Source organism: Drosophila takahashii, chromosome X, assembly GCF_030179915.1.
Source record: "Drosophila takahashii strain IR98-3 E-12201 chromosome X, DtakHiC1v2, whole genome shotgun sequence".
Lineage (NCBI taxonomy): Eukaryota > Metazoa > Arthropoda > Insecta > Diptera > Drosophilidae > Drosophila > Drosophila takahashii.
In genome coordinates this window covers 9,252,907-9,280,217 of record NC_091683.1, presented here as the reverse complement: position 1 = coordinate 9,280,217, position 27,311 = coordinate 9,252,907, and the positions used below count along the sequence as shown (strand labels likewise).

General features: G+C 37.8%; 2 protein-coding genes across 2 annotated transcripts; both read left to right on the top strand.

The window, feature by feature from the left end:
- The first annotated feature begins 162 nt into the window (after nucleotides 1-162).
- Nucleotides 163-2,352, top strand: LOC108062320 (uncharacterized). The gene is made up of 3 exons (XM_070218913.1): nucleotides 163-231; nucleotides 325-833; nucleotides 1,373-2,352. The coding sequence occupies exons 1-3, from the start codon at nucleotides 177-179 to the stop codon at nucleotides 1,976-1,978; spliced, it is 1,170 nt and encodes a 389-aa protein (XP_070075014.1). The 5' UTR covers nucleotides 163-176; the 3' UTR covers nucleotides 1,979-2,352.
- Nucleotides 2,353-3,361: 1,009 nt separating this feature from the next.
- Nucleotides 3,362-7,217, top strand: LOC108062309 (uncharacterized). Its single transcript, XM_017148912.3, has 3 exons — nucleotides 3,362-3,508; nucleotides 3,808-4,170; nucleotides 6,818-7,217. The coding sequence occupies exons 1-3, from the start codon at nucleotides 3,362-3,364 to the stop codon at nucleotides 6,968-6,970; spliced, it is 663 nt and encodes a 220-aa protein (XP_017004401.2). The 3' UTR covers nucleotides 6,971-7,217.
- Nucleotides 7,218-27,311: the final 20,094 nt, after the last annotated feature.

Sequence of the window (27,311 nt, the reverse complement as noted above, 5' to 3'; positions counted from 1 at the left end):
AAAAAATGTTTATCCAAATATAATGTAATTATTTCTTTTTTTAAATTTTACTGTGGGACAAAACTAAATAAATTAAAAAAACAATTTACAAACTTTAAGTAAAATACTAAAAATAAAATACTAACCCGGCCATACCAAAGTACCGTTTGAAAAAATACCCCACAAACGGTCACACTATGAGGCGGCATTTAAATTTTTTTGCCGGTTGCAAAACGCTGCTTTCCCAAAAAAGTGAGTAAATTAGGCTAATATTTGGCTACATTTCTGAAAGAATGTGCTGGCGGTAGCTCCCTAGTTATATTTATTTCCCATCCTTCACACAAGTTCGTAGCAACCGCGAGCAATTCGATTATATGGCCACGGACAAAACGCCAACGCCGGGTGCCCAGGTGCTCCACCGGACGAGGACGCGATCCGCCAGGCGGCGGGACTCCAGCGGCGCCACCCCCTCGCCGAGAAGCCGGCGCACGGGCAGTGGTCAGCTGCAGCGGCGCCTCCGCCGCCTGATTGTCGCCGAGCGGAGCGGCCGGAAGCGCTCCAGTCGCGACCAGGAGACGGACATGTCCGCCTCCGGCCGGAGGACGCCCCTGTGGCTCTGGGCAGCCCTGGTCGTCCTGGTTATCGGCGCCGGCGTGGGCCTGTGCCTGCAGCTCGATGACAACTTCCTGGAGAGCTACAAGAACCAGTACCATTCGATCGTCCACAACCGGGACAACTACTGCGATCGCGGCCAGCGGCTGGGCCACATGGTCCAGCAGGCCCGGCGCCACGTCCTCCACCAGGATGGGGCCCTGGAGCAGCTGGAACAAGCGCTGGACAGCCCCAGTCGCCAGGTTAGTGTTGCCCCCGATCTTACCGGATCTTGGGTGAGAAATATTCGAAGGTCTTTGCGTAGAACGCACCTGTGAATTATGCTTGAATTTCGGTTTTTCATAGAAGATTTTTATGCTAAACCGTTTTCCCGGAATTCTTATTAATATTATAAGCTATATATAAAGTAGGGATGTCAAAAATATATCAAAATATCAATATATCGATTTTATTTGCCTAAAAAAAACTTTTTTATCGTGATATTTTTTTGAATAATTATCAGTTTTTTTTGCACATTTTTTTGATCATTTTAATTGGTTTTACTTTTTATAGCATAGCATTCAGAATCCAAGAAAACGCATTAAAAACAAGATAGAACACTATATTTGGGTGCCCTCGCCTTATGCAGCTTAAAATTAATACAAAATAATTATAAAACAAAAATATCAAAAATATCTGATATATAAATATTTCTTTTCTGATATATCAAATATCATTTTAATTTTTTGAATATTTTTAAATATTTCGACATCCCTATTATAAAGACTTTCCCATCCACCAGATCATCGCCTTGGTGGGCTCCTCTGGCGTGGGCAAGAGCCTCACGGCGGGCATCCTGCGCAATCACTTTCCCTGGCCCGAAAATGTGAGGACGCTCTCGTGGAGCGGCGCTCGATCCGTGCGCCGTTTGGAGGGCCTGCTGACGCAGCTGGCTTATTGCGGCCAGAATCTAATAGTGGTGGACAACATGGAGCCAGCGGATGCCGAGCATGTGCCGGCCATCAGTGAACTGATCAAGGCGCACGACGAGATCGCCAACCGAACCGAGCAGCCGCACCTGAAGCAGCTAACCGTGCTGCTCGTCTTCAGCGTGAATCGCCTGCAGGGCGACGAGGAGTTTGAGGCGGAAATGGAGACCCTGCGCCGACTGCCACGCAGCCATGTCATCACCTATGCCGCGCTGGAAGCCATTCATCTGGTCGACTGCATCCGGAGGGAAGCGCAGAACGCGCGGCTGCAACTGGAGGACGATCAGGTGGAGGAGATAATCAGGGGAAGCGATGCTCGCGCCTCTGGCTGCAAGTCCATTCCGGCCAAAGTTCTGCTCTACGGCAGGCCAATCGCAGAGGAAACTCAGGAGACTGACGTGGACCATCCAACAGACTGAATCAAGAGGTTATTTAAATTATAGTTAGCTCATATCAAAGACAATCCTGACAACCACACGTGATAAACTACAAAGGAACCTACAGAGCTTAAGTTAGGTTTCGTAAACAAACATTCTACGGGGAAAATTCTGTATTGAAATTTAGTTTAGAGTCGGAAGCCAATTATATTTAATGTAATTTAATGTAAATGTCCAACGATGACTTTGCTTGATAGAAAATGCTCTCGAAAGTCTGAAATAAAATAAAGGACTGTAAAAACTATTCCAATTTAGACTATAAATGTTCGCAAATAATGTTAATTCAACTATGTACATTAAAAAGCAAAACAAATATGTTAGAAAATAAAAATATAATTTATTGTAACGTGATTTAAGTACTATATGTTTTAATTTATTTTAAAATTTATATTTTTTTATATTTAATTTGCGTTAAGTATGGATTTCTGTCTACAAAAACTTGAAATTCAATTTGGAATCGGAAGCCAAGCCAATTAAATGTCCAACGATGACTTTGCTTGATCAAAAATGTTCTCGAAAGTCTGAAATAAAATAAAGGACGGTAAAAACTATTCCAATTTAGACTTAATGTTCGTAAATAATGTTAATTCAACTATAACCATTAAAAAGCAAAACAAATATGTAAGAAAATAAAAATATTATTTATTGTAACGTGAAATAACCAAGTCTTAGGCATATATTCGTGATTTAAGTACTATATATTTTAATTTATTTTAAAATTTATATTTTTTATATTTAATTTGCGTTAAGTATGGATTTCTGTTTATAAAAACTTATTCCTAAAGTAGAAACCCTACTTTTGTGACTTGTGTTAGCTTTAAGCGCATCCCATAAAGTATGCTACTGCTACCAGAGCATCACCCTTCACTCCAAAACCATAAAGACGAGCAGTGGCCACGCGCTTTTGCTGCTGTTCTGGCTTTTGCCTTGTTTGCGAAGAGAAGGCTCCCCGTTATCGGATAACTTGGATAAGGGGCGTCGTGTGGCGGCCCGATTTTGATATTTTACGGCAGCCATGGCCTACAAACAGAAGACAGAATCGGCGAACCAAGCCCAGCCAGTCGGTTGTCCAGGGTCAAGTGCGTTTGCTTTTTTTTTTATTATCCCGCGGGCGCACACGACGTATGCGTGATGTGGGTGTTCCATTGAGACGGCGACCCACTTCCGGACGAATCCGGGCTCCGACCTTCCGGAATACGCCTGCCGCATGCTGATTTGTTTTCAGTGTGCTCTGTTTTTTTTTTTTTGAGGTTTTGGAATTTTTTTTGAGGGTGCTACGATCGGTGAATCTGAATCGCCATATTGGGTATCTGCATCGGCAATTAAGTGGAATATGTACAACTTAATTTGGCAATTAGTTAAACAATGCGAATGGCGTTGGCTAATTGGCGGGCAATTAGTCGAGGGCCCTATAAAATGTTGCAGCTGGCGGAGGAGGTCTTTGAAAGTCACGAAATGAAGCTCTGGATTATTTTGCTGCTTTGCATCCTGCAACTCCTGCAGGGAAGTCGGGTAAGTATGGGTCCTAAAAATGCTCCCATTTTTTAAATTAAGTCACGAAAAAGATTTATTTCCTTTATCTATTAACATGGTAATTTTTTTTAAATATTCCTAAAATTAATATATGAAAAAATCGTAATTCCCTTACTTATTAAGATAGTAATTTTTATAAAATATTCTTCAAATTGGTTCATTAAAAAAATGAAATTCCCATAATTATTAACATAGTAATTTTTATAACATATTTTTATTTAATAAACAAATTGTATTTTCTTTATAAAATGTAAAATCTTTCATCTGTAATTTTATAGAGCACCAACTACGAGGTTATCGGCGATGAGAAAACCATGGACATCGTTTGCGATGCCCAAGAGGACAAGGGCAATGTACCGCTTCGTCAGATCTTGGACATCAGCGGCCTGACCTTCGAGGTTGCCGAAGATCTGGAGACTTTGTACTACAACGGCGACATCAAGGTGCTCATGGATGTGCCGAGCGGTCCGATTGGCATGCAGGTCGACGTCTTTCGCTGGGAACGAAACGAATGGATCCCGACACCGCTCTGCCTGAAACGCGACAGCTTGTGCAATTCCTTGACCAATCCTCGGGAGATCTGGTATCCGCTGTTCAGAAAAATCCCCAAGAACGAGATGATATGTCCGCCCAAAAAAGGTGTAAGTTGAAAAAACATTAAGTACCTAGTTTGATGTGGAAAATTGTTTAAAAAACGTATTATATATTACAAAAAACGCCCTTTTTTCGCTATAACAAAGCAAATACTGATTTAAAGTATGGATTGTCATACCTTTCTGAACTCGTTATTAAATTTCCTAACGATTGGCATTTAAACCTTGACAATTTATTCATTTTTAATTTTTCGAAAAAAATCATGGGGTACCCCCTTATAAAAAAATTAAAAATTGGCGAAAATTTTATTTTTCCAAAATTACACGGAAAGTTTTATGGATTTATAGAAAATTTTGTTATCTGTCCAAAACAGTATGAATTTTTGGTGTAGGTCCATTTTTGGCCAAGTTACAGCAAAAAAACCAAAAGAAAAAATTCCAATTTTTGTCAAAAACTGAAATCGCGAATTTCCAAAAAAAAACCAACCCCGTTTTTTCGCTAAAACGTTGTAGTTTTTTCGCTATAACAAAGCAAATACTGATTCAAAGTATGGATTGTCATACCTTTCTGAACTCGTTATTAAATTTCCTAACGATTGGCATTTAAACCTTGACAATTTATTCATTTTTAATTTTTCGCAAAAAATCATGGGGTACTCCCTTATAAAAAAATTAAAAATTGGCGAAAATTTTATTTTTCCAAAATTACACGGAAAGTTTTATGGATTTATAGCAAATTTTGTTATCTGTTCAAAACAGTATGAATTTTTGGTGTAGGTCCATTTTTGGCCAAGTTACAGCAAAAAAACCAAAAGGAAAAATTCCAATTTTTGTCAAAAACTGAAATCGCGAATTTCCAAAAAAAACCAACCCCGTTTTTTCGCTAAAACGTTGTAGTTTTTTCGCTATAACAAAGCAAATACTGATTCAAAGTATGGATTGTCATACCTTTCTGAACTCGTTATTAAATTTCCTAACGATTGGCATTTAAACCTTGACAATTTATTCATTTTTAATTTTTCGCAAAAAATCATGGGGTACCCCCTTATAAAAAAATTAAAAATTGGCGAAAATTTTATTTTTCCAAAATTACACGGAAAGTTTTATGGATTTATAGCAAATTTTGTTATCTGTTCAAAACAGTATGAATTTTTGGTGTAGGTCCATTTTTGGCCAAGTTACAGCAAAAAAACCAAAAGAAAAAATTCAAATTTTTGTCAAAAACTGAAATCGCGAATTTCCAAAAAAAAACCAACCCCGTTTTTTCGCTAAAACGTTGTAGTTTTTTCGCTATAACAAAGCAAATACTGATTCAAAGTATGGATTGTCATACCTTTCTGAACTCGTTATTAAATTTCCTAACGATTGGCATTTAAACCTTGACAATTTATTCATTTTTAATTTTTCGCAAAAAATCATGGGGTACCCCCTTATAAAAAAATTAAAAATTGGCGAAAATTTTATTTTTCCAAAATTACACGGAAAGTTTTATGGATTTATAGCAAATTTTGTTATCTGTTCAAAACAGTATGAATTTTTGGTGTAGGTCCATTTTTGGCCAAGTTACAGCAAAAAAACCAAAAGGAAAAATTCCAATTTTTGTCAGAAACTGAAATCGCGAATTTCCAAAAAAAAACCAACCCCGTTTTTTCGCTAAAACGTTGTAGTTTTTTCGCTATAACAAAGCAAATACTAATTCAAAGTATGCATTGTCATACCTTTCTGAACTCGTTATTAAATTTCCTAACGATTGGCATTTAAACCTTGACAATTTATTCATTTTTAATTTTTCGAAAAAAATCATGGGGTACCCCCTTATAAAAAAATTAAAAATTGGCGAAAATTTTATTTTTCCAAAATTACACGGAAAGTTTTATGAATTTATAGCAAATTTTGTTATCTGTTCAAAACAGTATGAATTTTTGGTGTATGACCATTTTTGGCCAAGTTACAGCAAAAAAACCAAAAGAAAAAAATTCCAATTTTTGTCAAAAACTGAAATCGCGAATTTCCAAAAAAAAACAAAACCCGTTTTTTTGCTAAAACGTTGCAGTTTTTTCGCTATAACAAAGCAAATACTGATTCAAAGTATGGATTGTCATACCTTTCTGAACTCGTTATTAAATTTCCTAACAATTGGCATTTAAACCTTGACAATTTATTCATTTTTAATTTTTCGCAAAAAATCATGGGGTACCCCCTTGTAAAAAAATTGAAAATTGGCGAAAATTTTATTTTTCCAAAATTACACGGAAAGTTTTATGGATTTATAGCAAATTTTGTTATCTGTTCAAAACAGTATGTCTTTTTGGTGTAGGACCATTTTTGGCCAAGTTATAGCAAAAAAACAAAAAGAAAAAATTCAAATTTTTACCAAAAACCCAGATTTCAATTTTGCACAAAAAATAATTCGTTTTTTTACCGTAACAATGGCAGTATTGGTCCAAATATGGATTGTCATATCTTTCTGAACTCGTTATTTCCAATAGATTGGCCTGGACATTTTATTTTTTGTACATTTTTGGCATAAAAATCATGATGGTGTTACCCTATACAAAATGTAAAGATTGGCAAATCCATTGGCACATTTTATACATTTCTTAATTTTGTAATCGCAATCATAGTAGTCAATAGGCTATCATAGTGCTAACATTACTATGTAAGTCTTTTAAGGAATTGAGTGTCCCTTTTCCAGCACATCTACACCCTGAACAACGTGAGCAACCATGAGTTTGTGCGGAACATGCCCCATGCGGACATTGCTGGGGACCTGAAGGCCGTGGTCCACCTGAGCTCCGGGGACCTGAAGACCTGTGCTGTGGTCTTCTTCAAGGTCTACGTAAATTGAGGGGGGATGGTGACATCCAGTGGACCCTGACAGTGGACGAGGGGATCGCGTTGGGATCCGGCTGTTTGCCTAGTTTATAGTACGCGGCTGCTCTGCTTTTATGGCCTGATTCGGCGGTGTTTGCTCGGCTTCAATGGCGCGTCCCACCGTTTATGGCTCTAACTAAATGATTTGCAAATAAAGGGAAATATTTCATATTCATGCACTCGAAACAGAATGCCAGAAATGTCGGTTTTTTGGTTATTTCTGGTGGCGCTGGCGATAAGCCGAGCACTCGAAATGGGAACTTAGCCCAGTAATCCCCTTCTGGTATTTGCCGAAAGATCAGATGCGGCGCCATCCCCAGATCGCCATCAGCGTCCAAATTCGCTGAACTCATTCGCAATTGCGCGTGACGATTCCTCCGTATAAGGTGATTTCCCCCCGCCAAACTGACTTTGCAGATCTCGGGAAATTTACAATGTTTGCGCACTTGGGTTCAGCGGGTTTTCTCGTTAAACGAATGGTTGAATGCACGTGGTTTGCATTTGTCATGTGAATCATATGTGGGGGGGGTTCAAATTTAAGCACCTTGAGACTAATATTTGTATAATTTCATTTGGTTTACTAATTTTACAGTAATATAAGAGTAAAATATGATTTATTCTATCAAGTACCAGTCATTTCTAAAATACAGCCTTTAAATCTAGAAATTTAGATAAAATAATTATAATAAATGGGATATTTGGAATCCTTCAATGTCCTTGAGAGCAGATTAGCTCACGTCTAGTTATCGAATCGCACAACTATAGTCTATAGATGATGAAATATATCAACCTGTTGGGAGTTGTGTTGAACGTGCAGTTTCCGCTTTCCATGAGATGTTATAGAATACGTATGACTCTATTTGTTTTCTGGGCCGCTATCTGTTTGCCTCGCGCAGTGTCGTAATAACAATAAACAAGCGATTAGCTGACGAAAGTCAAGTCACAACAAACGATAAATTCGAAATATAAATAGTAATAAATCTGCACTCGACCCGGCACATTCTGCCTATTTCTATATTTGTATATTTCATTTTGAATGCCATCTAAGATGAAGTCTAGGTGTCCACAGGGTACTCGGGAGTTCGATAAAATCCGATCTGCCGGCCCAGCTGGCGGTATCGATGTGCGATTGAGATCGATGCGATGCGATTACAATGCCCTGGACTAGACTATACAAAGTACAGTGCGATTCGGTGCTATAAGGATTCATTAGATTGTATGTAGATTGAATAGTAAGGTTTCCAAATAAGAACTTACAAATTATCGATATTTTCGATATTTTGAAAATATAGATTCGATAAAATCGATTTTATTTTGAAAAATAGCAAACTGTCGATATTATTTCAAGCTCTATTCCAAATGATCAAAGTAGTTTAAAGTACTATCCACTATTTTATTTTATTTTTTATAATTATTTATTTTTATTCCACTTTATCATCCTGGAGCGCACTGTTTGAATGCAAATCACAAGCCGAATGCTCATGCAAATGCAATATAATCGCAATTCATATGCATCAATTACAATATGTATAATAATGGTCACAGCTGATGTGAGCCGATCGATCGAATGTGTTTGCATCATAAACACCCGTATTAACTAACCAGCCGCAAAGACCGCTTTGAACTGGTGCTGACCCGATCTGACCGGATCCCGAGCCTAGAACTTTATATGGGTTAAAGGGGGTGAATGTGAACCCATTTCCAGGAATCTGAAATCCCAGATCTTAAAGATATTTAACACAGTTTTTCCAGAACTCTATTACAGTTATGGAAACAAATCAAGTTCTTTAGGAATTGCATTTTTAGTGGACGATTTCCGTTTTTAATGTTCTAAATTTATGATATAATGTAATCACATTTCCAGACAATCACTTTTGTATTTAATCAAAAGCATTTATTTCCACAGTCTGTCATTATCAGTGCACGATAAAGCCTAATAGATATAACTCCCACCAATTATTGAAATACCCGAACGAGAGAACATGCAACGCGCTTCCAGATTGATGTGCCAGTATTTAAATCTATATATTTATTTGTTACTATATCTGTACCCTTATCCGTATATAGGGCTAAAACTTAAGCTGTATCATTCTATTCTATTTACTTGCATTTCGTAACATTTTTTCTTATTTAATTTCTTTCTGTATTTTTGTACTTTCTGTTCCCATATTTACTTAACTTTTACCGGTGGTTATATAAATGCGATAAATAAAGGCTTAAGCCTAATTCATGCAATTTAGCAGGTAGCTATACCTATAGAAGTGCATATGCACTTGACTACCGTTTCGTATATAACTCTATAAACTTTGTTTGCTCGCTCGTTCTGTTGTTCTGTTTATTTGCCTGTTTGCACTACAAACTATTCTCCGCCAGGTGGCAGTGCAAATAATTAGGACCCCTCTGGATGTGTTTTCATTACGAAATTAAACGATGCAAGCCCTACGATTAAGTCTTGTACACTAAAATTATTTTTAGTTTTAATGGCTGTCATAAAAAAGGGCTTATTTTCCCTGATTTTTGCGAAAACAAGTAGCCCGATTGACTAAAACCTGTAAATATTTACTTAGGCCTAGGCTTTTTCTCATATAACGCATACGACCTGTTGGCAGTGGTAAATTTTCAAACCATTTTTGTTGATAAATTCTATATAGTTAATTAGCTGAAAAATATACATTTCTCCAATTTCAGTTGTTGGGCAACGGAATTGCTGGGAAATTCCCTATCGAGGGCATTCAGCCCCTTGGGTTCGCTACTCCACGATCATTTCCATTTCCTGCTCTCTGACGTTGCACTTTTAATTTGTCGCATGTCGTTGCCATTTCATCTGCTCTCCAAAAAAAAACACCCATGCACCCAACCATCCACTCTCATTTGATTAAATAAAGAAACAGAAACAGCATTTAATCAAAATGAGAAGAGCAAACACGCAGAGCACACACTGTGGGCCATTCGTCGTTCGCATTTCGTTTATTAAGCAAGTAAATAAATGCGAAGAGTATTAAATTAATTAAATAAATAGCATTCTCAGGAACAAATAAATAAATAACACATTTTATTGCGCAAAAGGGCAAACAAATGAATGTGGAGACGACACGCAAATGGAAGATTCAGTTGTTCGATGGTCAAAACATGGCTGAGATCTGGGTTTAAGTTTGCTATCATGTTATAGAAAAATACAAAATATTCACTACAAATAAATAGGAATCATAATTTCTGGTGTGATCTTGGTTGTTGCATTTATTTTGTAGAGCCAAAACTTTATTTTTAATTTTATAATAACGTAAATTCCCAGACAAATTCCGAATTCCGGATCACGGAGCTACGGATCACGTGACCCTGACTTTGGACATGCTTCGCTGACTTGTCTTTATTATTTGCCTAAACCATTTTCAATTAGTTGTATGCAATAATTGATAGATTAGCTAAATATGGCAATCATGCAAGCGCTGATGAAGGTTGTCAGAATTGCCGGTTTGCCGGGATTGGCAGACGCGGACTCCCTTTCGGCTCCCGGGTAATTTGTCCGTAATTACGGCCATCACCTAATTGCCCAGCTATCATTGTGTAAACGGTGCAGTGGATATGGGGATTTGTATATCCGATCATATATCGGAGATTCGAGATCTGAGATCATGGATCGGTGATCAGGCAGTTGATTGAGTAATTAGGAAGTGCAGGGATCCCTCATCCAAATCCAAATCAGGGGATGGATCAAGTATCTGGCTCAATTTATATTCTAAAATCAATCATGCAGCAAATTATATTCAATGGTTAGCTTTCAATTATGTTTTTATATGTAAATATACTATTTTATTACAATTTATATTATTTGTATACTTGATCTTGATCTTTGCATTGAAATCTGCATAAAACTTAAAATGCATATTCGAAACTCTTTCCACTCAAAGCGATCACTAAATATATTTAATGATGACTCACCGAAGCATATTTTTTACTAATTAAGACTTAATGAATTCTATCTCTCTGAATTCTATCTTTCTTTTTTCTGAACCTAATTGATTGGAAACTTGTTTAAAATTATGCCAATCGAAACTTCTTGATTTATGGCCAATAAATAAAATTGATGCTTTGGGGTTTTTTTGTTGGATATTATTAAATTAAATATGGATAGAATATCTCTGGGCGATAAACTCATTTAGAATGTGTGTTATAGCTATATCCGGTAATAATATAGGAAAATTGAGACTATACTAATTTGGAGCTAACTGAGGGATAAATCAGTTCTTAGCAAAAATAGCTTTATAGATACATGATTTTAAGAGCTTGAACCCAGGATCAAATCGATATGCGCATGGTAAATTTGTGGTATTGCATACGCTTATCGTTTTTATCATGCAATGGTGGTAAAACTAAGCAAAATCGAGCATATTAAATTGAGATGCAGCATATCAAGTCAAAATTGATACCACAAAATATCAAATTGATCATCGTTTGATATAATGTTTTTTTTGAGAGTGCTTTTTGTGTGGCAGTGTAGGCGGAAGGTAAGATCTCCCGAGTATCGAAAGCGTTAAGCCCCCTTTTTGTGAGCTTTGTCTCAAAGTGTTAAAGCAAATTGACTGCAGCCGCCCGGGCGTCATTCCTTAACCCCCTTAACCCCTGATGGCCGGTGATTATACACAATATACACACACACCCACCGGCAGTCGCCAAAAGCCAGCCGACCATGGCAAATAATAAAATGTAAGACGCTCGGCAAACAAAAAAATGGCCCCTCAAAAATGTCACATTTGCACAATCGATTAGCGGCGGGGCGTTTACAGTGGCCCATAAAAGTTTTTGGATGCCGGGCGTTAAATTGCCATTTATGGCGGGGGAAGTTCCGATTCTGGCTGGCCAATTCGCTTAACTGGTTCGGTCCGGTGGCCAAGTTCCCTGGGAATTGCTTTCCACACGTTTTATTGAACCTTTTGGATTTGGATTTCGGTTTCGGATTTTGATTTTGGATTTTCTAGCATTTACCTGCGAACTGCAAACACTTTCGGCGGCCTTTTTATTTCGCGGTGGTGGAAAATTTTCGCCAAGTTCGCGGTTAATTAATATGCAATTAGAGGTTGATATCAATTTGCGCAATGTACAGCCAATAAACGGATTTTATTGTTTGTTTGACAAGTTTTTTTCTTCTCTTTTTTTCTAATTTGTCTGTAAATCAGAGCAGAAAGAAATTTCGTTTAGCAGGTTGTACGAATTATAATGCTTTCCATTGAATGGCAACTAATTGTATAATTTCCTCTGAAATCACCTTGATATTGATAAGTCTATTGATCCATAATACCTTTTTTTTTAGTTAAGGGTTTTATTATGATTGTTTTTAGTGAAGTTCTGGATTTCCCGATTAATTAGTTCTAAATAAATAATCATATTATGTGGTGGCAGCTGGGCTTTCCCGCCTTTCCCTTTGCCACAAAGATCAGAGATCGCGCATGCGACATGGTGGCCAGAATACTGGATCCAACTGGATTGTGTTGTGCTAGCTTTTCCTATCGAAGACCTCCCCAAACCCCCCACATAAAGTGCTACTGCCACCTGGCACCGCTGAGGTAAGAGTCGGATATAGACATTTCAATTGAATTGAGTCAGTCATTGGCAATTAACACTATGGACATACATTAAAGCCCGGCAAGAATTTAATTGCCGGCCAGGCAATCACCTGTCTTAATTGATCTCTCTTCCCCGGATCGAGAATGGATAATGGATAGGTGTTGGTAGGGGAATACAGAATCGGATCGGATCGTATCGAGATGGAAAGCGCTTGGGGGTGCGGCTTTGGCTTTGGGGTCTCAGGAATGCCACCGCTTTGGTCTCCATTTCAAAACCAACTCTGTAACAGGTTCACAGCAAAAAAGCGCAAGCAAAGTGACCAAGAAAAGTATGAGGCACTTGGCTGGGGAGTTAAAACGACTTGCAGATGCATTACGGCAACGATTAGAATATAATAAAATATTTTAACTATTTTTCTTTATAACAAAAAAAGAGTTTCAGATTTTTTAAAATGAAACTTATATATTTAATATATAAAGTAAGGTTACCTTGGTAGAGCATAACATTTCGTTAGCCACTAAAAGCCTCTTGTTTGGTGTTTTTCTAAAAGATTTTCAAATATAATCAATCTAGCAGAAATCGAGAGTTGGCAGATGTGCTTAAAAGTCGGAATGTGATTGAGAGGGTTAAGAATTGAAATGACAGATGAAAGTGGCAGATGCCGAGAATGTGAAAGGATGGGTGAGATGGAGAAAGTCGCTTGATTCAAGTGTCAGTTGGATAATCGATAAAGAATGTTTCGCACGACGGAAAGAAAACCCAAGTGTCACATAGTTATTTCTTTTATTATTTTCCTAACTTAGTATCGCTGATTTATCGCTTCGATCGGCTGACCCTGCTAATCATGAGTTGCACTGTCGTATTGTAAACTTAAGTCGCAAGGTTATTCTTTAACAGAATGCATTCCACTTGGATCGGCTGACGGAGTCTTAGAACCTGTATCGATCAGTTCTGGCTGGCTTCCTTCTCTCCGTTACAAGATAGTTAGGGTGGACCGCTAATGACCTGTTGTTAAAGACCAACACCATATATTTTCCTGGAATATTTCCAGATATAATCTATATTTTTAATAAAAAATTTTAATCGACATTTTTGCCAAAAATCAGAATCATGTTTTTTTGCAAAAAAATATCTGTATTTTTGGCGTAACTTGAGAACATGAGGTCAGAATATGAAATGTCATACCTTTTTGAGCTCGTAATAAAATTCCCTATCGATTGGCATTTAAATATAGCATAATTGGCATAAAATATAAATTTTTAAAATTTTTTGTAAAAAATTTTGACCTTACCCCTTAAAAAAAACGCAAAAATTAGCCAAACATTTTAATTTTAAAAATCAGTCAGAAACTGATGAGGAACGTTAGCTAAGGACCTCAGTTATCCAAATCAGTTATTCTTTCTACTTTGAGACCTTTTTTGGCCAAGCTATGAAGAAAACCACGCAGATATAATCTATATTTTTGATCTATATTTTTATACAAAAAATCATCCCTAAAACCAATTAAAAACTGACTGATTAAGTACCTACCTATTTATATTTTCCTTTTTTGGTTCACCCCAAGTCGCCGGCTCTCTTGCTCTCTCTTTCTAGGCCCCCACTTCTTTCTCCCTCACTGGCCGCTGCAGAAACGTGCGGCTAGGCCCAAGGCCAATTGGCAAATTGAAAGCGGAGTCGGCGTTCTAATTGGAATCCACTTACAAGCGGAGCGCCGCCTGCTAAGAATCACTCAGATATATGGCAAAAAAGTGGCTATATAATAGAAGAAAAAACAGAGAACAATAAAAGCAGGAACTGCGAACAGGGGCTGTGCGGATCAAGAAACTGCCAACCCTGAGAATCCGAATCCGAATCTTGTCAGCCGGTTCCACAAATAATAATAATTCCATGTGCACGCACACTACATCTATCTAGGTTCATATAGATATATTATATATGTATATTTCTAATGCTGGTCCAAAAAACCCATGCTTGTGTTTTTATTTCTTGCGACATGGACACTTTGGATTTCAAGACACATCTTATTAAATATTCTTTGTGCCGCTGCTGCTGCTTCTCGGGTTCTTTTTTCTGAAGCAAACAAATCGGTCAACGGGCAACGGACTCGGGCACGTTTTTGCCAAAAAACCAGAAGAGATCTTCATTTCGATTGGCCAATGTGGATATACCCTTTCAGCATATTTTAAATTTTATAAAAACTATATAGAAAAAATTCATTTTAGAAAAACGAAAAGTTATTCCTTTAAAAAAACACCACGTTGCATACTTTTTGAATACCCAATTTCCTTTTATTTTTCACCCAAGTGGGGGGATTCTTTTCCGCTTCATAGCCCTTCAAAAAATAAAAATTCAAATACCTTTTAAAAGAGTATACAAGAAAGACATAAAACACTCGAATAAACAAAGCTTCCGCAATGGCGAAAAAAGTCTCGGCTCCTCTTATCGTTCACCAGATGGCCTTTTTGCCTTCGCGTTTTTTTTACCTTTTTTGTACCATTTTTCTCGCAGTGATGGCGCTTCTTCTGTTGTCAGCGGGTTGGGCAATTTTTCATGAAATCTCAAAAACCCCGACGAGTTCGAAGAACTCCGAAATCGAAAACATAAACAAAATTCGAGACATATAAAAATTTGCAAGCAAAATGGCCGACAGGTTTGGCTCACATTATAAACTATTAGAAGCGGTTCAGCTCAACGTGTTGTTGGCCAACTTCAGGTCGGCCGACTGCAGAAACAATAATAAAAACAATAACAGATTTGGAGCCAAAAACCGAATACCGAATACCGAAAACCAAACAGCAATAGCAACAACAATAATAACAGCACAGCTGAGGAGCAACAACAAAAGAGCTCGGATCACTGGTATTTTTAGTATGTGGCGCTGATTTACAAGGTGAACGGGTAAGGTAGCCAAGCCAGTTCAAAACCCCGGCCCGGGTCGCTTTGCCGCCCCCTCTTTGCCCGCCCCTAAAAAGACCCCCCTAGCACCGCCTCTTGCCACTTCAAACCCACCTGCTCAACAGCAAACATTGTGGCTGTCAGCGTATAATTTTGGATTCCAAAAATTCCTAAACCATAAAAAAACCGATACGAACCGTTTGGGCAAATAAAACCGTTTCGCAGGCAAACGTCTTTCTTTTGGAACTTTTTATTTTAAAAAAAACCACTATATCAATATATAATATATAAAATAAAAATTAAAATCTTATCTAGTTTCCAGCTTTCTAATAGTTTTTCAATCAAAGTTAAGCGGAATTGAAAAGAAATATTATATTTACTTGTATTATTTTTTTCAAATAAACTTTAAGATATTAGGTTTCTTTGGAAACCTATACCATCAATAATTGCTCGAAATTATTAGCCAACTCATTACGGCCTTATCGACACGAGGGCAATTATCATCCCTCGATTCTTATCGTTCAGCGACGTTATCATTTCGGCAGAGTGAGCTGAATGAGGTTTTCCCAAAATATTTAATTGCCACCAATCGAACGAACTATAGACAAACTATAAAGATAAACTTGATTTGGGAAAAATTTGTTTAATTGCTTGAATAAGGGGAATGCTATCTGTTTACGATTTCGGAAGTGGCAAAAAGTATTTAAAGGGGCTTTAAGATAATTGGTAACATTTAATTGCCACGATTTAAATACTCCTTCTTAGAAACCCCAAAATATATCTAAACTAGTATTTGCTTCAAAACAAGAAGAGCATTTTATCGTTGCCGACGATTGCGAAATCGATTTTTTGTTTTCTAACTAATGACGTCTGCATTTCTTGATGTTTTCGTTTAGAGGAATCACACAAACAAAACCAGACGAACAAAAGCGCAGAGGCTAATTAATTAAGAAACAAAAATGCAACCTGAAAGGCTTATCAAAGTTCGATTGAAAATTATTATTCGTATTATCTGGGGACATTTGCGATTCAGAAGTGATTCATGCGGATAGATAGGATAAAAATCACAGGGGAAGCACCCGCAATGATCCAAGGTTGCTATACATTTCGAATTCAAATTCGAATTCGGAACTCTTCGCCACGATAATCCTCAGATGAGATTTCTCCAAAGTTCTCCTTTATTTGTGCACATCATCTTTGGGACGGCAGCTCGTGCCAAGTGCTCAATTGAGTGTCTAAATATAAAGAATTATAAATAAGCGGCTTAGTCAACAATTATTTGTTTATTGTTCTGGCGTAATTGTCTTGATACTTTTTGATTTCGCCTTTGATAAGAGCCCCCCACTCCATATATAATATATTTCGGTGATTATCGATTGCATCGCTGGGTGGAGGGAAGGGGGTAAAGAAGTGCTTATAAATAGGAGTGGGAAATCCCTTGACCCGATCATGAGTCCAGGGAATGGCTGGTCGTCCTTGGCCTTCACACATATTTTCGCCTCTTCCTCTCCGCAACTCGTCTGCCTTGTATTATTTTTGGTCTTCCCTGCATTTCGGGCTCAGTTGATTTTTTCAGTTCCTCGAATGACAGCAATTGTTTTAATAACTACTACAAAAAATGCATATCAATGTGCTTACAAATCAATAATTTAATTTATTTTCATTGTTGAATCCATTTTTTTTCTGTATATATAGTTCTTATTATAATCTTGCTTATTGAATGTTTATTATTATTTTTGAAAAACTTGTAAAATAATTGACCCCCTATTTAATTTTTTCATTTAACATTTATGTACCGTACCTTTTAGTAATATTTATTATTATACATATTTATTTTGGCGTTTAGAAGATCTTTTGATACATAAAATAATATTTCGAAATATTTTTTCATATTATTAATCATTATACATGTTTATTTTGAAGTTAAGAAGATCTTTTAATTCATAACATCTATTAAGAAAATATTTGCATATTTTTCCGAGTGCTTGGAATATTTTCAAAAATATTTTAGAGTGCATCCACGCTTCGTGGGGTCACCCTCGGTGGTAACCTTCCTTTTTGCTGTTGCTGTTGCTCCCGTTGTTGTCGCTTCTGCGGTTGCCACTGGATTGCCGATCGTTGAATGTTGTTTTTGGACGTGCTGCCACCGACGAAATTTCAATTGTGGATCTTTCGCCGCTTTTATTGTAATTTATCGACTCGGATGCTACGTGAGTGTTATTGAAAATGGTCATTTTGCTGGCGCTGCTCGTACTGTCAGCACCTCTCGATAAGTCTGGCTTACCTCCACCTCCACCTCCACCCATGTTATTGTGCCAGGCTGGGTTTTTAAGTTTAATGTATTCAAACATTGAACTTTTATTTGCTGAGCAAGTGACCATAATGATGATGAGGAAGGGCGTGGGGGAGGGCGTGGTCGCAACGGTTGTTGATTACGCCTCCCGTACGGATTTTTGCATTATTGATTTGTAAACACCGCCTTTTTCTTTATACTTTTATACTTTTATGCAAAACCCCAAGGAAAATGTTCGAGTACAAAGATAAAATTAAATAATAATTCACATGCAAACGGCGAAGCATAAATATGTTAACAAGTTGTATATGGTATATAGTATATAGATGAACGGAATTATAACTATTCGGGGGCCAAGATCGTGGCTGTTACACACATTTTGTATACCCATTTTTTACAGCCCCCATAAATTGTGGCGTTTTATGGTTTTTTTGGTTAACCTCACAATAAATATTCGGTCGCGTTCTTATTTTTTTTTTAGATATTTTTCTTAGACAAGAATTTTGCACATGGGAGTGGTCATATTGACAGAGTCAACAAAGAAGAGGTTAATTAATTTTTTAAAAAAGATTAATGGGGGTTTCGACAGTTGACAACATGTATAAGTAATATTAATTAATATTATAAGGCAAATTAAAACAAATTTAGGGTTTGCGATAAATTTAGAACCGAGAAATATAAGTTGTTAAGTTAAATATAATTGGTAGTAAAAATGGTTAGTATATATAACTATATTAACTGAGTGCGCAATAAATGGCTAACTGTTTTAGTTAATGTGTTAAAATGGCAAACCCTCTTGTCTGAATTCGGATATTACTTTCCAAGTAAAATTCCATTTCTCGCCCCGCCCCAAAAGTCGTATAACTCGGGATATAGACAGACAATAAAGTGAACCAAATTACGGGGAACGTTGGACATTTGCTACGCCACATTCATAAATAACCAAGTGTTTGGCACATTTTGATGGATCGCCAGTCATTTGTCATAATGCTTGGAATAAAAGCCACAACAGAGGAGCCGAAAATAAAAACCGGATCTCCGATTCTCCCGCCAGAAGAACGAAGAGCCGAATATTGAAGACAGGCCTCCCCCAGACAGGCAAAAACAATTCCCCCATCATTCCAATTCCCATTTCTAATTCCTAGATTAAAATGATACATTTATATGGCACAAAAACAAGAAAAACAAAATGCCAAAAAAATGGGGTTTCGCAAGACGCGACTTTTCATTGATTGGCGATAATTAAGCAAGGGTTGAAGGGGTTTTGACCGCCCGGAGGATGAGCACTTAGCGGAGCCGTGTTAATGGTCCACTCTAATGTCGTACATTAATTGCCGCGATGACTGATCACTCTCGAAATCGGAAGGCTATGCAAAGTCTGGTCTGGATCGCATATTATAGATTATGGATTATGGATTTAGGGTTACAAATTACGGACTACGAATTTCACCTGGCGCAGCTCAAACAAAATGTGGAGCTTATCAATTAGATAGTTCGCAAATTGCCGCTAATTGCAATTTACTTTTCGGCGGGCAAATAAATATTGTGGAATTATTGTGGAGTATTGGAAACAAACTAAATAGTTTTCTCGGCTATTTGCTGAATGGTTTTTTTTTCGCAATAATATTTATATTTGCGCTTTTCACGTACTTAGCTCAATTTTTTTCTCCCCTTGCTTCTAAATTTTTGTTTCTGCTTCTTTTTTTTTTCGTAGCAGCTGTGCTAATTTTTTCCCGCTATTGTTTGGAAAAACTTACCCTGAGAGAGTCGAACAACGGCGAAAAAAAACAGCGAGCAAAATAAATAAATATTAAGTACATAAATGGTATTTACCGCCAGTTGGAAAGAGTTTACTACGTCAATTTGTGTGGCGTGTGGCACAGACAACGCAGGCGGGGAAGGTCGTGAGCAGGGCTTTGGATCGTATCTAGAATACAGCCACATATCTCTAAGTAATACCCCCAGATGTATCTGGAAGTTAGATTGTGGATGGTGGGGGGCGACATTGAAATGTAGTTCGCATTTGGTAGTCAAGGTCCCCGGTTTTCTTGGGTTCGACAAGTGCTTTTTTTTAGGGGCGGTGCTCTATTGATCTATTGTGGGAGAAAATCGGGAGTTGTCGGGTGTTGTAGCTGTAACACCTGAAATAATTATATCATGATGGCGACACGTTTAAATTTTCACTTGTATTTCACCTTTTTTTTATATTTATAACGTTTTGAATCGGAATCTGCTGAATGTGAGTGCGTTGTTTCAAGTACGAAATAAATCACCCCTTGCATTTTTCAACGTAAATGCTAAGGATGCTCCGAAAAGTGGTAAACTTAATGGGCCATAATTGCAAAATAATCAAATCAATAAAATGCAATCAACTGGGACGGGTAAGATCATGTATATATATGTTTTTATAAACGGCCTTGCGATAAGAGAGAGAGAGAGAATTGGGCAAAATAAACCGAAATTCAGCTCCCATTGTTGGCCAATAAAATGTGGCATAAAAACGCTGGGCAGCGAAATAAAAATTGCAATTGAAATGGATCCGAGCAAAAAGCGACATTCTTGTTTTTGGGGTGTGGCTACTGCTGCTGTTAATTCAAGACTTCAGACCACCGACCACAGAATATTGCGCATACGCCACGTGCAGCCAAGTGAGCAATGTCAGCACAAAATTCAAGAGGGAAAAACAAACGCAAGAAACGGTTTAGAAAGGTTTTACCAACCTGTCAAACCAATTAATTATTTTTCTGCTCCAAATTATGAGTGCTGTGTGCTGAGTGGAGCTGCATTTTCAAAAGACTTGTCTACTTACTTGTCAGCTTTCAAAATTGCCGTCGTGGTACAATTAATAAGTTCTCCAATTAATATTGCTGAGTTATATATGTAGATGTACATATATTGTTATTATAGTTTTCATATTTTATTTAATTTTTAAATGAGTTTTTACTATTATATTTTTCATGTTATATTTTTGATTTAATATTGAGATTTCTCATGATATTATATTATTATTATATTTTTTTATATTTTACATTTTACTAAATTTTTAAATTATATTTTTAATAAATATTCCTGAGTTTTATATAGGGGGATATATTAATTTTATACATTTCATATTTCATTTTTTATTTTAATTGAAAAAGAGATTTCCAACGAATATTCCTGAGTTAGCCGATATATTATATTTATATTTTTCATATTTTACAATTTATTTTATTTGAAAAAGAGATTTCCAAAGATAAGATTTCCTGAGTTAGACGATGTGTTATTATTATATTCTCTTCGAGTTGAACATTTTAATTAATTTAATTATGCCTTTCCTCATGCCTTCTTGTTTACTCTGCTCACTGAGCGATTGAGCGAACTACCTGTCGCGCTTATGTAATTGTTTGCCTGGCCTTTGTCTTCACTGTACCCCTGCCGACGGACGGACGGACGGACGGACCTGGTTAATGGACGTCCTTGACCATCATGGCTGCCAAAAACAGCCAAGAAATGACTGCAGCCGAAACATGCTGCCTGATGCTGACGCGTTTTGGCCGTTCTTCGGCATGCAACTGCAGGCCATTTCGTTTCGATTCGTTTCGTATCTGAATGCTATAGGATCGTATGGGATCGGATCGGATCGGTGTTTAATATATTTGCTGGTTTCGTTTCTGTTTCTGTTTCGGTTTTCGTTTTGTTTTTGGATACGGTACGAGTCCGCCGAGTGGACAGACCAGTTTGCGATTGCATCGAGAGATTTATTTATAGACACTCGAACTGGCACTGCACCGACTGCACTGGCTCTTAACCTCCATTTGGGACACGCGGCGTATGAGTTATGCCGATTGCGGTTCACTGCAAAAATTATGCGACACGATTCGCAAACACCGGCGAAACAAGAGGGGCACCTTGTGCGATTGCCAAACCGGCGGTTATTGCCTGACGAAAATATTCTGTATTCTGTGTTTCTGTATTTCTTTATTTCTGGGAAATCGTAAGGGAGAGCAAATACCTTGAAGATCGCGCAAAATAGTATTTTCTTTGCCTTGACAATGGCTTTCATTTTTCTTATATTTCTACCCACTACAAACCTGCTGAGAGAAAAACAAAATTATATACTTTTGTTTTGGAATATTTAATTTAGTGGTAAATTATTGGGATGTATTTTAAGGAAGCGTTTGAAGATATTCAAGTTCATTGATCTTTGCTTCAAGAATATATGGGTCAATTCCAAATTTAGACTCCCTTTATCTTATATGAAAAACCTAAACCCTGACGGGTATTTCTTAGTCGTTATCCTGGCGAATGTGAAAACTTAAGAACCCCATATCGTAATCGTATTTAAGTCAGCTTAATGCATTTCTTCGGCGGCCATGTCAATAATTTGTGGCCTTTTGGGGGATCTTCTGTTTCTGTTTCTGCTTCGATTTCTTTGTCAGGTGCCTGCAAAAGGCGGTAAATCTTGCGAATCTTGTCGCATTTTGGCCAGCTGGTCAGTTTTCAATGTCCGTTGTCCGTTGTCCGTTTGCCGATGCCCGCAAATCGTCTTAATGGGCTGATAACCAAGTCGAGCCCGCCTTAACTTAGCCCGACTTAACTCGCAAGTCAACCCAACCCAACCCAATCCAATCCAACCCAACCGATCCGAACAGATCCGAACGGTCCACCGATCCGAACCACCGATTCTAGTTTCAACCGGCATTAAGCGGTTTCGGGCTGTTTTCCGTTTTCATCGAAGCCGCTGCCGCCTTGCCGGTTTTCAACAATATTTATTTACATACCCTCAATGGGGGTACTCTGCTCACAGCTCCGTACTTGTCACCATTTGCTCAGCATTCGGTTCTATTTTATTACAATCCATTAAATGCATGCCTTGTTTTCAGAGAACCCAAGAAACTGGGTAAAAAAACTCGTTGAAACTCTCTTTAAAGTTTAGTTTCTGGTTTCTTGAGTTCTATTATAATAGTTGCAAATCGAAATAGATGACTCCACTAAAGTGCCCAATCATATATCATATGTTTAATCTTTATACAGCATTATATTGAATATTTCTAGCTATTAACCTACAGACCTGAGCATGCTGCAAGCATATCGAATTGAGATGCCTCATATCAAGTCAGTTTTTTGGGTGTAACTCCAAATCCTTTAATAATTTCCTATTTTTACAGATGCAATACAGATATTTCTACGCTAGAGTATCTAGTATTTTTCAAATATCCCCCCGGCTCTTTGGCACTTGTTCGTGTGGCCCTCTTTTGCGATGGCGATTGGGATCAGATCGGATCAGATCGGATCGGATCGAAGGGGCTAAGCCGAGCTGCGGACACAGACAATTGGAAGATTGATGGCTGCGGCTAATGACTCAAAGCGGCCGATACTCCGTACTCCGTACTCGATACCATTCGATACCATCGACCATCCTAACTGTCGGCCGTCGATCTAGACTGAATTACCGTTGCGGCCCGTGGACTTCTTGGCTCGCGTGCGTGGGCTTAAATGGGTTTGGGGTTGGGCAATTGGCAAGACGAAAATCCAGTTGCGGCGCACGAAAAAATTCTAGCTCAAACCTCGCACAACACATTGAAAATAATTAGTATTTAAATGGCAGGAACGATCAGAATTTCCCATACTCAATCATCATTTGGCCGAAGATCCCTTTTGTTATTAAATATTCATTAGGTGTTCACCTATGATTTATGTCGTTTAGTTGAGTTCATTACTTGGCTATCTTGATTCACAAAATGGTTATTTAATTAACTGTGACTTGGTAAACAAAGGCTCTCGGGATCTATATTTATAATTTCCAGCACTTGGCACCAGAACATCATTCGCGGCAAATAACAACAGCTGTTCAAGCGGTTTAATGATTATTTGCGATATTAACGAACTGTTTACGCTTGAAAATGTCTACTGTAATTCTTACAATTCTTTGTGCGAAAATCGACCATCCATATTGACGAAATTGATAGAATTGCTCTATAAAGTGAGTGACTCACACCGTCCATAGCTTTTCAAGGCTCGATTTAATCTATGTACTTACCCCGACCGACCGAAAAATATCATAAATCAATTTCCATATATATTTAAAGTACTCCACTTTTGAGTAGTGATTCACCCGGTGTCTTTTCTAAATTAAGTACTTCAACGCCCCGAAAATCGTACTATTTTAATTAAAATCTAGCACTTAAAGCGCAATCAGGAAAATTGAATAGAGTTTTGCCTTACACAAAAGCTGTCTAAGGATGAGTAAGAAAAAGTATTGCTTAAATTTGCCTGATTGCCTTTACAGGGGAAATTCAGCGAAGGTCAATTTATTTTGCGTACTATATTAAATTATTTATTTAATTCTAATGAGATGAAATAAAAAATACAGAATATAATTGTATCATAATTATATTTAACTTTTTCTTTATTATATTTATCAAAAATTTATTTATTATATATAATATCACTTAATTTTGATTTAAATTACATAACCCCTTTATAATTATTACCATTAGTAATTATTCAAAAACCAATTTATTAAGTGTCGAAATATTGTTATTAAATCTATGGCTTTCCCGTTTTTCCAGTGAATTTCTTTGAATTACCGCGCAGTTCAATGTAAACTCTCCCACTTTTACAAGGGTCCATCGACGTCATAAAAACTTCCACCGATCCCTGCAGCCAGAGCCCCTAATTCACACAAGTAACCAGTAGGAAAAAAGAATGAAAATAATATACGAATGCGACGGAGGAGTTGGATGGATCGATGGATCGGCGGATTGAGGCGGATGGAAACCAATTGGGTCCGGCGCAGAGCGGTCTGCCGAGTGTAAATGTATCTGTATCTGTATCTCGAGCTATATCTGTATCGGCTTGGCCAAGTGTTAATTGTTCTTAGCCATTATTAATTGATTGAATTAATGAATGAATGGCGGCTGACGATAACGAAGACGAAGACCGAATCCGAGATCGAATGTTACTGCAGATGATGAAATGCTGGATATAGGAAAGTAAACAATGATTATGATACGATTATACGATGATATGGCGCTCTATGAGGCAGTGAACTTGAAAAGGTTATTAAAGATTCAAGTGCGGTAGCCGGGGCGCTAAGGCAATATATATTCGTCGCTGTCTGACCCACATGGGTGTCACCCGGATTGTCCAGATAAATGGTTCTATATGTGCACAGATATGGCGGCACTGGATTTACAGTTCGCAGAGCTCGTAAAGTGATTTGCAATTTGCCAAAGGCAAACACAAACAGCGGTGCCTGGTCCACGAATTCTAACGCACTCTTATCTCCTAAAAAAGATCCCAAAGATTTCACAGATCTGCGTTAGTCAGAGGTCTTTTAGTTTTGATAATAAAGAATGAGTGTTTCTGCTGGAAAAATGAATAATTCAATCCCTATAGAGAGAGTCCCCATGGAATTTTCCCCAAAAATGAATATGTAAAGCCAAAACGAATTACCATATTCAAATCCATCTGAAAATACCGTTTGGGAAAACTAGTTTGCCAGCCAGACGAATTCTTTGTGACTAAATTTGAATATGCCCAAAATATTTTCCATAGCCCCACTTTGGGTTCGAGATCTATCGTTCGTCTATCTTATCTCGACCAGCCGCTTATCTTTCGCGTTAGTCAGCCTCCAGAAGAGTAAGTATCTAAGTATCTTGTGAGATGACTGGTGAGGATTTTTCGTCTTTGTTTTGGGGCTTTTTCTTGTCATTGCCATCAAGGGGGGAAGCTGTGGTTATGCAATTTCACACAGATTTGATTAATAGGTGGTTCAGAATACAGCTTACAGTTTATAGCTTATAGCCTTTAGAAGAAATTCGCACGTGTCGCGCCTCCAATTAGCGCCCCATCTCGCGGTTACATGGGGCTATCATCATATCATCGTATCATCATGTGGTGTCTACGATAATTGCATAAGCCATTATGGCTGGAAGTCGCATCGGATCTTGGCATCCGGGTGACGCATTCAGGAGGCCAAATGAATCAGTCTGTATACTATATACTATTCTATACGCACTCGATCTTAACCGAGTCAGCTTGGGGCAGATCAGTGCAGATTGTATTGTGTCTTGGGTGTTTAATTGAAATGTGCGGGCGGTTGGGCAAAAGGGGAATTGAATCGCGATGTCTAATAAATAAATTGACAATCAAACGAGGGACACCATACCCCGATTCCCGATTCCCGATCCCCGACTATCTATGGACATGGTTAACATATATACACGAGATACACGAGACTGATAAACAGCGATGCGATGCTCTTTGTCCGCCTGATGACGTCGACAAGTTTAAAGCAGGCCTGCACTTTAGTATTATTCCATTAGGATCAATTGCGCAGTGCTAAAGGCGTTCAAAGAGTGGATATATATAGAGTTCCTTATAAAGTAATATTGTAATTATTTTTTTAATATTCTATTAATCCTGGTATTATCAAAATATAAATTTATTTCTATTTAGTTATCAAGCTATATTTCAAAACAAGCCACAGAAATGGGTTATATGTTGGCCTTGAAACCGGGTTTAACGAACCCCCATCATTCGGTCTTATTTACACAAAAACGTTGGTATATTCTGTTCAAACATAAACATAAAGTTGACAAAGAACGAGAAACAATCGCTCGAACAAATGTTTTTTAGACCGATTCTCGCGAGGCAAGAAGGCCAAAAACATTGCGGATATGGTGGTCGATTGTTCGATTCGAGTATATAATCGGATGCCCGCATCTGTTTATCAACATCAATATCCATATCATATCATATCCATATCGTGACGTCGGAATACCGAAATTGAGACACAAAAACCGAGATGCGATGGGAAGACGACAATAAACGACAGCGTCGTTCGTTTAAGCAAACAAATAAATAATTAATAAATTAAAAATGAAACGATAAAAATTGCTTGACGGCTTGTCTGGGGCTCTTTTGTTTTTGCCCACACACATATAAGGTCTCATTGGAAGTGGAAGTTCGAGGGGCTTTTTGTTTTGTTTTGTTTTGTTTGTTTTGCTGGGCTCAAACAATTGCAGCCAACGAAAAATAAAAAAAAACATATTTTTGAGTTACCCCCTATATGTTATATCCCTCGATTTATCAATGGCGTTGCGCTCCTCTTCTCTTCCATTAACGGCAATTATTGGCAATTATCGAATTAAGATGTGCTAAAATCGAGGGGCGATGGGGTTGTTCTCGGGGGAAATGGAGATATCGCGGCCGTTAAATCCAATTTCCAGTATATCCCCACACACACACACAGACACACTTTGGGATACTCCACGAAAGTGGGCGTGGCGTCGATGGCATCCGATAATTTCTAATGAAAGTTGAAAAGCGCCGCTCGAAGCGATTGGCTGGCGTGTGAATCCCAGAGTGAATCGAACAGCAACACCGATTCGCACAAGTTCGATGCTGCGCAGTCGACTTCCGCACAGTGGGCCGGAATTCAATAACTCCGAATTCTATCGCCAATCATTTACTTTTTAATAAAATTTAATTTAATTTGATTCAATGTGAATTATGCAAATAGCAGTTTAAAAGGTTTTCATTTTTGATTCAAGGAATTGTAGGTTGAAAAAATATG

Bases quoted from the DNA above. Each gene is read 5' to 3' on its own strand.
- LOC108062309 (XM_017148912.3), top strand. From the start codon at position 3,362: ATGCGAATGGCGTTGGCTAATTGGCGGGCAATTAGTCGAGGGCCCTAT. The intron at 3,509-3,807 runs GTAAGTATGGGT...GTAATTTTATAG, and splicing joins AACTCCTGCAGGGAAGTCGG to AGCACCAACTACGAGGTTAT. The intron at 4,171-6,817 runs GTAAGTTGAAAA...TCCCTTTTCCAG, and splicing joins TATGTCCGCCCAAAAAAGGT to CACATCTACACCCTGAACAA.
- LOC108062320 (XM_070218913.1), top strand. From the start codon at position 177: ATGAGGCGGCATTTAAATTTTTTTGCCGGTTGCAAAACGCTGCTTTCC. The intron at 232-324 runs GTGAGTAAATTA...CCTTCACACAAG, and splicing joins AACGCTGCTTTCCCAAAAAA to TTCGTAGCAACCGCGAGCAA. The intron at 834-1,372 runs GTTAGTGTTGCC...CCCATCCACCAG, and splicing joins TGGACAGCCCCAGTCGCCAG to ATCATCGCCTTGGTGGGCTC.